We start from the raw sequence: 10,942 nt of genomic DNA on the forward strand, positions 1-10,942 counted from the left end.
CATATTTGAGATGATTTGAATGTCGAAGGAGGAGAAGAAGAACAAGAAGAAGAAGATAATGATGATGATGATTGATGTTATACTTATAAAAAACTTGGTTATATAATTGTTAAGTATTCATAAACTTGGTTATTTTGTTTTTTGTTTATTTAATATGAAAGCATGAATCTTGTGGCATGTTCTTAATTGCAAGATATTAATATCTTGCATTGTTCTTGTGAGATAGTTGATGATTGATGAAATCTTATGTAGTTCATAGAAACATAAATGCTTCATGTGTGATTTTTTGGTTGCATTTTGTGCATTTCATCATTGTTTGGTGTTATGATTTTTAGAATTTTTGCCATTTTTTTATTTTTTTAAAATTGTTTTAATTTTTTTTTAAAAATTTTGATTTCTTACAATACGATGCGTATCTTATTTTGGGCCCGATCGATATGAATTACGATACGATACTTACAACCTTGAGTAAAACAATCTTCATAAAAGGCACAAAGATGTTAGACTATATAACATGGACTCTTCTAACAGGGCACTGCACCCTCGTCACACCCAGGCGGGTGCGACACTTGGACACAACTTCCTTTGTGTTAGGTGAAGTTAACCACATTGAGGTCCATTTCTATCCAAAAGTAGATTCAGTTAACCCTAATGAAGTCCATTTTTATCTAATATCACATATATAAATACACAAATGCACACACATACAAGTAGTGTTAACTTAAAACTATTAAAATTTATACATATATATACCCTCCCCACACCCAAGTGTTTTTAAAGTGCCGCATCGCCGCATCCCCACCCGTACCCGCACCCGCAACGGCACCCGCAACTATGTGACATAGATGTTAGATGAAAGGCTTTCCAAAAGAACAAGCAATGATCAATATTAAATGCCTCAAGAAGGCCAAGCCTGGACAAAATGAACAGATTGCAAATGAACCAAAGGCAAAAGCAGTATGAAGCACCAATAAATTTCACAGTGCCAATAAACCATCAATAATATTTAAAATCATGAACTATTCAATGCAGCAATTCGAAGTATCAACAAGTTATCAGGTAAGACAACTGAAAGTAAAATTGAAGGAACCAACACAAGTAGCCCTAAATGAAGAAACAAAAACCAGTCAATCGTTTGAGGTACTGCACAAAAATTGAACTCCAAAAGAAGGATGGATATTCAAAATAATGACAAGCCTAAAGTAAGGCTTAGCTATTATTACTTCAAAGTATATGCCAACGGTGATAGATGTATAATAAATAGAACATAAATAAATGATTGTTATTAAAAAAAATTTGTTTGCAGCATTTGCTCAAGAGGGAGAACCATAGTGTATAATCCAATTAAAACAACTGACCATAGTGCCGTCCAAAAGCTAGAGTAACTGATCCTTCCTTTATGAGATCACGTCCACCAATAGAAACACTGAAGTTCTCCATGTGAATATCTTTAGCACCTGCACCATCTTCACCATTTACATGGTTTACGCAAACGGTAGGCATGCCTGCTTTAGCTGCTTCCATCTCAGCCAAGTGCATCTGGTACTGCGCCTGAAAGGTGATTTTCAGCATTGAGTACATATACCAGAGCATATTGCGTATTAATTCATACTACAGATACAAGAGTTCTAGTCTTTCTTATAAAGCAACATGTTCTACTATTCTCTTATTTCACAGTTGAGTCTGGGTACATAAAGCTATATTAAATGTAACTGCATGTTCTAGACAACCATGTCATGTGAATACCTTTTTTTTAATTCCCCTGTCATACTACAATAAATACACTATGCTTAAAAGAAAACTCGATGGAAGTAATTGGATCCTGTGACCCTACAGGGCATTCATTTGAAGCATAACCAGCCAAAATCATGACCTAACAAATCATGAATTTCCCACTTGGAGTTCTTTTTTGCTTTCTTGAGGAATTCTCAACTTTGTTGAACAGAAAAAACAAAAGAACTAACAGACAGAGCAACGAACCCAAATTGAATCACATAAACAAAAAAAGGATTTATCACAATATACTCACTTCTCGTTGGCGCTCCTCTTTCCTCTTCCTTCTATCAAGCTTTAATCGGTCCCTTTCGGATAGCAAAGGGCCATCCTGCAGCTCAACTTTCTTTTTTGGAACTACATCTGCATCCATTCCATCATACATTCGCAGTGGCGTAGCAAGACTCCTTACTACTTCTTTTGTTTTAACCAACCCATGATTTCCAAATTTCTCTGAGAGTTTGCCGCACACCTAAATGTCAATAATTACTTTACTACCAACTTACCAATACTTATTAATGCAGGAAAAGAAAGGGGTTGGTAAGCTATGATCTTTAACATAATCCCAAATAAAAAAGAAAAAGAAAAAATGGAAGCATCGCAAGATGGAAAATAAGTTTTCCACCAGAACATAAAGAAACCATCAAAAGTACACAGCTATGAAGGTCCAATAATTGGTTCTTGGAAACTAGATAAATGCATGGTATAATGGACTCATGGGACTACTGACCGCGATGAGCCAGACTGTATCAGAACATATTTACTCCACTTCAACCTTTACTGAATATCTGGCAAAACTTTGTATAACATAATTCCTCTTCCATTAATATATACTTACAACATATTAGTATTTAAAAATTTCCAATAAACCGTTAGAAGAGCTATGCCGCACTACCCCAACTTGAAGTAGTATACTGAAATTCAACCATTGCATCTAACAGGTTTTCTAAGCCAGCAAGGCATAAACTAGTGTCAGTGCCACAAGAATCACTCACCAATTCTAAATCTGAGATTTTACACCCTGCTTAAATCTCATCAAACTTCCAATGCTCTAAAGCTAAGCTTGTCATGGATTGTTCATTGACAGCATAGTCATGAAGACACAACAAGACCATCAGCAAATATAGACACAGCATGATACTTCGAGGAAACAGTCAAGCATGTTCCGGACATGACCAGTGCCATTCCATGCCTTCATCCATTTGTTCTATGATCTTAGTCTTTGTGTTAAACTGAACAGCTGTCTTTCTTCTAATTATGTAATTGATTCATGTCTTCCTTTCACAAAATTTTGCACCCACATCCTCTATCTTCTTCACATGACAAATATGCGCCCCATGTTAGGGTTTTCCCCGCATCACCTACGCCATATATTTGAAAGCCGGTCACTGTAAAGTGGCCCCTAGAGGATTCCAGCATCCATCAGCACCAGAAACGTGCTGGATTTCACGAGATGAATTTTGACATGATACTCGAAATGTGGAGTATCATAACACAGACTTTTACTAAATAAATTCACTCGTACATCCAAAAACCTAGGTTTTCCCGACTCCAAAAAACCATGGAACTTGAAAACCCAATGAAAAATCAAGAATAAAATTAGAAAGATAATCATTCCCATATACTGAATTCGCTGCAATGCGTCATTATACAGTTCATTCATAAAAGGTGTTAGTCTCCCAAAACCTTAGTTGGCTATGTTAGTCCAAGGAAGACATTCAATCGGGGGAGAAGCAAAAATACATGTATACACACAAATGATAACTAGTTACTTTAACCTGGTCTTAAAAAAACTTAGTTCATTCGGACTCCATTAATCCAAGGAACTAAATTAAAAAAGAAAAGAGAGAAAAAGGATTCCCACTCAAAATATGGACGAAAATAAAAAGTTGGGAAGTTTAATCCAGATCGTAGCAATACAACAGTAGATTCAATTGCTAAGTGCCAACACGGGAAGAAACGAAGGCAAGATAAAACATGATAGTCGAGGGAGAGATGAAAATTATTTAGGGCAAAGTACCGATCGTCCTTCGGACTCGTCGGCGACGCAGCCGGAGTCGACGAGGAGTTCACCGACGGCCTCGAAGGCGCCCTCGCCATCGTCGCCGAAGTCGAAGTCGTCGTCGGCGAGGACGCTGATGATGTAGTCGATGATGGGCTTGTCGACGTCGAGCGCCCTCCGTCCCAGCACGTCGTGAACCACGGAGCCCACGACCGTCTCGCCCATCCTTCTTCCCACACCAGAATTCAACCACAAACAATCACGATCTTCGTCTCTCCCTATCTCGCTTTCTCCCTCTTTTTCTCTCTGCCTGCGCGCGGCGTGTGCCTTCAGTCGAGAAAAGGCGGTTCGGAGAGGGAGAGAGGGACCGCGGGGGCGAAGGGGACGCAATTTACCGTCACTTTCCTCAGGGCTGCGGCGAGTGCGTGGAGAGATATCTGAGTCGTTCGACGAAAATGATACGAGACAGGTAGATGTATCGCTTTGCTCGTCGGGTAACGCAAACTCCATTAAAAGTAATTTAGCGCGTTTTTTTCGGACATCACAAAGGCATAAAATTATACGTTAATCTCCAACTTCTAGAGATCGCACATATCATGTCACAAAGTTCACACATAATTTGATGTAAACCTTATGTTATTCTTAAACCTCGAAACATCGCACATACTCGATAAAGTTCACATATATGTCACAAAGTTTACATAAAATTATTTACAAAACCGAAACACCTCACCCCATGACTCTCTTTTAGCATAAATTTTTAGGGTTCCATGTGACCCCCAACCTATTTCCCGTCGACGACTTTTTCAGTAGTACTTTTAACAATTAATTCAGCAAGACTTCATCCTTGAGTATTTTAGAATCATCAACAGCTATTTTTTTTGTAAACACATATTTAATAGTTGAACCAGTTGTTTTTTTTAAACATAATTTTTTTATTTGCATATTTAATAGTTGAACCAGTTATTTTTTTTAAACATAATTTTTTTATTTGTTTTGACGATTTGTATGCTTCTATTTTATCCAATAATTTTGTTGTTTATATGTTTATATCTTGTGTAATAAACATTATATGTTAGGCAAAATGTTTGGGTTTTTTATTGTTTTCTTAATGATTTGGGTTTTTGTCTTGTGTCTCTATTACCCGCTTGTGTTTGCCAATATTTTTTGTCTTGGTATTGTAGAAAATTTTTAATTTGTTTAATACAATATGCAAACTGATAAAGATTATGTTGGATGGTCCCACACCTGAATCACCTTCTACTGTTAATGCACAATAAAAAAAAACACAAAAAAATTTACGAACTAGGTCATCCATTATACTATGAAACAAGGAGCTTGCTTGACACGTGGATAGAGAGAGAGCCACATCCAATGCCAATAGTCTCGGTGTCAGACATTTTCCATAAAAAAAGGCACCCTTCATAAATTCAAAAAAAAATTGCTTAAACACTCAACAAGAAATGCAAAGAACATTGGCGAAACAACAGCTAGCAATTTCACAATGATCCATATATAAGAACGAATGTACAGAAAAAATTGAAGGAATGTAGTTGCAATCTTGTATGCCATCTCGAAAGCATCTAAAGAGGGAGAGGGTGACTCAGTGGTAACTAAATGGCCTGCTATATAAGGTTGGAGATGTGTTTAGTTGCAGCGACAGTGGCGAGGTGAGGATAAAGGTACCACGCCAAGGGGAGGAAGAGAAACCTAAGACTAAGGTTAATGTAGACCATCCTCATGAAGTAGATGTATTTCAGGGTCCTATGGCGAGATTGGATGCTGAGGGCAATTTTTAGGCTGAGCTGGAGAGTGCATTGAACGATCGTAAGGGAGGTCATCCGCATGAGTCCAAGCATTCGATCCTGGAAGAGAAAGTGCAAGCTCTTAAGAAGATGTTTAAATGGAGAACAAGGCTTGGTACTCATGGACATGTATCAATTATATATTTATCTTCTATACAATCATTAATAGTTAAAAAATACTATATATGTGTGTGTGTGTAAAGCATAAACTATTGTTTTCTCCTTGATTCATATATGTGTGAAACATGTTGTTAGGATAGGTAGTTCAATTCTTGAAGTACAATGTATAAAATGCTATATATATATGTGTGTGTGTGTGTGTGTGTGAAGCATGAATTATTATTTTCTCATTAATTCATGTATGTGTCAAATATGTAAACACATATTTAACAATTGAACTTGTTATTTTTTTTAAACATAATTTTTTCTATTTGTTTTGACGATTTGTATGCTTCTATTTCATCCTGTAATTTTGTTGCTTATATGTTTATATCTCGTGTAATAAACATTATATGTTAGGCACAATGTTTGATTTTTTTTTCTTAATGATTTGGGTTTTTGTCTTGTGTATCTATTACCTGCCTGTGTTTGCCTATATTTTATGTCTTGATATTGTAGAAAATTCTTAATTTTTTTAATACAATATGCAAGTTGATAAGATTATGTCGGAGGGTTCCACTCCTAAATCACATTCTACTGTTAGTGTATAATAAAAAAAGCCACAAAAAAAGTATGAACTAGGTCATCCATTGTACTATGAAACAAGGAACTTGCTTGACACGTGGATAGAGAGAGAGCCACATCCAATGCCAAGAGTCTGGGTGTCCGACATTTTCCATAAAAAAGGCACCTTTCATAAACTCAAAATTTGTTGCATAAACACCCATCAAGAAATGCAAAGAACATTGGCGAAACAACAACTAGCAATTTCATAATGACACATATATAAGAAAGAATGTATAGAAAAAAATGAAGGGATGTGGTTGCAATCTTGTATCCTATCTCGAAACCATCTAAAGAGGGAGAGGGTGACTCAGTGGTAACTAAATGCCCTGATATAAAAGGCTGGAGATGTAGTTAGCTGCAGCGGCAGTGGCGAGATGAGGATAAAGGCAGCACACCAAGGGGAGGAAGAGAAACCTAAGACTAAGGTTAATGTGGACCATCCTCATAAAGTAGATGTATTCCAGGGTCCTATGGCTTGATTGGATGTTGAGGGCAATTTTTAGGCTAAGTTGGAGAGTGCACTGAACGATCGTAAGGGAGGTCATCCTCATGAGTCCAAGCATCCGATCCTAGAAGAGAAAGTACAAGCTCTTAAGAAGATGTTTAAATGGAGAACAAGGCTTGGTACTCATGGGCAGGTATCAATTATATATTTATCTTCTAGGCAATCGTCAATAGTTATAAAATACTATATATAAATGTATATATATATATATGTGTGTGTGTGTGTGTGTGTGTGAAGCATGAACTATTATTTTCTCGTTGATTCATATATGTGTGAAACATGTTGTTTGGATAGGTAGTTTAATTATTGTAGTATAATTTATAAAATGCTATATATATGTGTGTGTGTGTGTGAAGCATGAATTATTATTTTCTCGTTGATTCATGTATGTGTCAAATATGTAAACACATATTTAACACTTAAACTATTTTTTTAACACATTTTTTTTATTTGTTTTGACGATTTGTATGCTTCTATATCATCATGTAATTTTGTTATTTATATGTTTATATCTTGTGTAATAAACATTATATGTTGAAAACAATGTTTGGTTTTTTTTATTTTTTCTTAATGATTTGGTTTTTGTCTTGTGTCTCTATTACCTGTTTGTGTTTGCCAATATTTTTTATCTTGGTATTGTAGAAAATTCTTAATTTGTTTAATACAATATGCAAACTGATAAAGATTATGTCAGAGGGTTCCACACCCGAATCACCTTTTACTGTTAGTGCATGATAAAAAAAACCAAAAACAAATAATTTGTAAACTAGGTCATCCATTGTACTATGAAACAAGAAGCTTGCATGACACATGCACAGAGAGAGCCACATCCAATGCCAAGAGTCTGGGTGTCCGATATTTTCCATAAAAAGGCACCCTTCATAAACTATTTTTCTTTTGCTTAAACACTTAGCAAGAAATGCAAAGAGCATTGGCGAAACAACAGCTAGCGATTTCACAATGACCCATATATAAGAACGAATGTATAGAAAAAATTGAAGGGATGTGGTTGCAATCTTGTATCCCATCTCGAAAGCATCTAAAGAGGGAGAGGGTGACTCAGTGGTAACTAAATGCCCTGATATATATGGTTGGAGATGTGGTTAGCTGCAGAGGCAGTGGCGAGATGAGGATAAAGGCACCACACCAAGGGGAGGATGAGAAACCTAGGACTAAGGTTAATGTGGACAATGCTCATGAAGTAGATGTATTCCAGGGTTCTGTGGCTAGATTGGATGCTCAGGGCGATTTTTAGGGTGAGCTGGAGAATGCACTGAATGATCGTAAGGGAGGTCATCCTCATGAGTCCAAGCATTCGATCCTAAAAGAGAAAGTGCAAGCTCTCAAGAAGATGTTTTAAATGGTGAACAAGGCTTGGTACTCGTGGACATGTATCAATTATATATTTATCTTCTAAGCAATCATTAATAGTTTTAAAATACTATATATATATATATGTGTGTGTGTGTGTGCACGCGCGCGTGTGTGTGTAAAGCATGACCTATTATTTTCTCGTTGATTCATATATGCGTGAAACATGTTAAGATAGATAGTTCAATTCTTGCAGTACAATGTATAAAATGCTATATATATGTGTGTGTGTGAAGCATGAATTATTATTTTATCATTGATTCATGTATGTGTCAAATATGTTAGGATAACTAGTTTGATTCTTATAGTTCAATATGTAAAATGTTATATATATATATATGTGTGTGTGTGTGTGTGTGTGTGTGTGTGATGCACAAACTATTATTTTTTTGTTGAATCGTGTATATGTAAAACATGTTAGGATAAATAGTTTGATTCCTCTAGTTCAATGTGTAAAATTATATATATATATATATATATATATATATATATATATATATATATTGTATGAAGCATGAACTATTATTGTCTTGTTAATTCATGTATGTATGAAACATGTTGTTAGGATATCCCACACGCACTAGCTTGATTCTTGCGGTTCAATGTAATTGAATGATTCATTCGACTCATTCTAAAGAAATTAATTTTGATTATAGGATCCACAACAAAAAGTTTGAAAAGATTCAACATCTCACATACATTGATTCTACTATTTCCAAGCACACTAGTTGTTTGTATGACTAACGGAGGAGGCGAAGGAGTTGTTGTATGGGATGCATTTCTTACAATTCTTTGAGATCAGACCATAGAACATTGGTCACCCCCCTCTTAGAGGTTGTTGTGTAGTTCAAGAATTCGACAATCAACACATTCTGTTTCAAAGATTTTGAGATGACCATCACGTTGGAGGGCGTAGCACAAATTAATGGATTAAACTATCATAGAAAGCTAGTGAGTGGACATTAGTGGAGAGATTTCAAGCATTTGTGTGATTTTTATTTGAGACCGAAGGAAGATGCATTCGACCTTCAATTGTAAATTGTTAAATCTTTTGTAAATTTGTCCAATGTTTTATAATTTATTCAATATATGTTTGTACAAACAACAGTGGCTGCAAAACGTAAATTTGTTCAATGTTCTATAATTATAATTTTGCTAAATTATAGGTGTGTAACTAGTTTGTTTATAAATCATTCTGAAAATTTGAATTGAATAGGTTTTGATTATGTAAATGATATGTTCTTTATGAACCGAACAAGTTTTGATTATGAAGAAATGAAGTCCATAATAAATATATGTAAAAAAGAAAGTTTGCAACAAATATATGAAAAAAATGAAGTATGCAACAAATATATACGAAAAAATGAAGTTTGTGCAACAAATATATGCAAAATAATGAAGTTCGCATAACAAATATATAAGAAAAAATAAAGATCACAACAAATATATGAAAAAAAAGTATGCAACAAATATATGTCAAAAAAAATTGCCACAAATATATGCCAAAAAAAAAAGTCCGTACAACAAATACATGCAAAAAATTAAAGTCCGCGCAACAAATATATGCAAAAAAAATGAAGTCTGCAACAAATATATCCGAAAAAAAAGTATGCAACAAATATATGCAAAAAAATGAAGTCAGTAATAAATATCTGCAAAAACATAAAGTCCTCATTATTATTTGTTGCAGACTTTCTTTTTCGCATATATTTATTGCAGACATCATTTTTCACATATATTTACGTAGTCTTTATTTTTTCACATATATTTGTTGCGGATTTTCTTTTCTCATATACATTTGTTATGGACTTCATTTTTTCACATATATTTGTTGTTGCAAATTGTGAAATTCAAACTTTTACAGATGATATCAAACTTTTAAAGAATATTATATAAAAACTCATACAAAGCTCATAATTGATAGACTGTGTTTGAACATTGAATTCATATAAATTACAGTTTTACATTGACAATTCATGATAAACTCATCACAAGTGTCGACAGTTTAACTGTCGTGACCTCACCAACTAACACCTCACTATCCGATATGTCCGTACCATCTTCATTCTGATTGGGTGGAGCCTTCTTTTTGGCACCCTCCAAAGCCTTATTCTTTTGGTGTTTGTAGAATTTTATCATACTCTGGCAGGATTTTATGACAATTTTATGGGAAAAAGGTTATTAACAAACAACTTTCTGTAGATTATATCCTAAAGAAGTGAACCGAACATGACATATAAAAAACAATACTTGGGTGAAGTTCAATTATCAATTTTTGTATAAGTACTTCATGTACGTGAGAACAAATATACCACAATCAAAGTTGTAATAGTCATACCAAATCATGAAGAACATGTACATGTATGAAACACGTGGCAAATGTTAACACATATGCAAATAAATTACTTTTTTTCTTGTTGAAGAATACCATGTATGACCTCAATTGTCCAATCGGTGTAACAACTATAGTCAAATAACGCCGCAAAAGAATTGACTGGTAAAAAAACTAGTTTATATACAAGCAAGTTAACAAACTTATGCAAAAAAGTGCGTATAATATTGAACAAGTAATCTTATCATAACAGTTGTTTGGCATTCTTATCTTCACACTCTATAGGCCCCATAGAATTGTATACCTTAAACACCTTCTTTTGCATGTCCATTTCTCAAAAAACTCAATGGTAGTTTCTCTAGTTGACAGAAATTAAGAGTTGCAACCATAATTGAGTTTAAAGTTATTATGCACTTAAAAATTTAAGT

At 34.6% G+C, this 10,942-nt stretch overlaps 1 protein-coding gene across 1 annotated transcript in view; it reads right to left on the bottom strand.

Annotated features, from left to right (window-relative positions):
• The window catches only part of ABCF3 (general control non-repressible 3), a 133,671-nt gene extending 129,454 nt beyond the window's left edge, over positions 1–4,217 (bottom strand). The window contains exons 1-3 of the mRNA XM_089995509.1: positions 3,794–4,217; positions 2,030–2,245; positions 1,359–1,551 (exon numbers count right to left, since the gene is read on the bottom strand). Of these exons, the coding sequence (XP_089851635.1) occupies positions 1,359–1,551; positions 2,030–2,245; positions 3,794–4,000 (616 nt within the window). The 5' untranslated portion in view covers positions 4,001–4,217. The remainder of the gene's footprint in view (positions 1–1,358; positions 1,552–2,029; positions 2,246–3,793) is intronic.
• Between the last annotated feature and the right edge of the window lie 6,725 nt (positions 4,218–10,942).

The sequence above is a fragment of the Nuphar pumila genome, chromosome 2 (genome assembly GCF_984573655.1).
Source record: "Nuphar pumila chromosome 2, dmNupPumi1.hap1.1, whole genome shotgun sequence".
Taxonomy (NCBI): domain Eukaryota; kingdom Viridiplantae; phylum Streptophyta; class Magnoliopsida; order Nymphaeales; family Nymphaeaceae; genus Nuphar; species Nuphar pumila.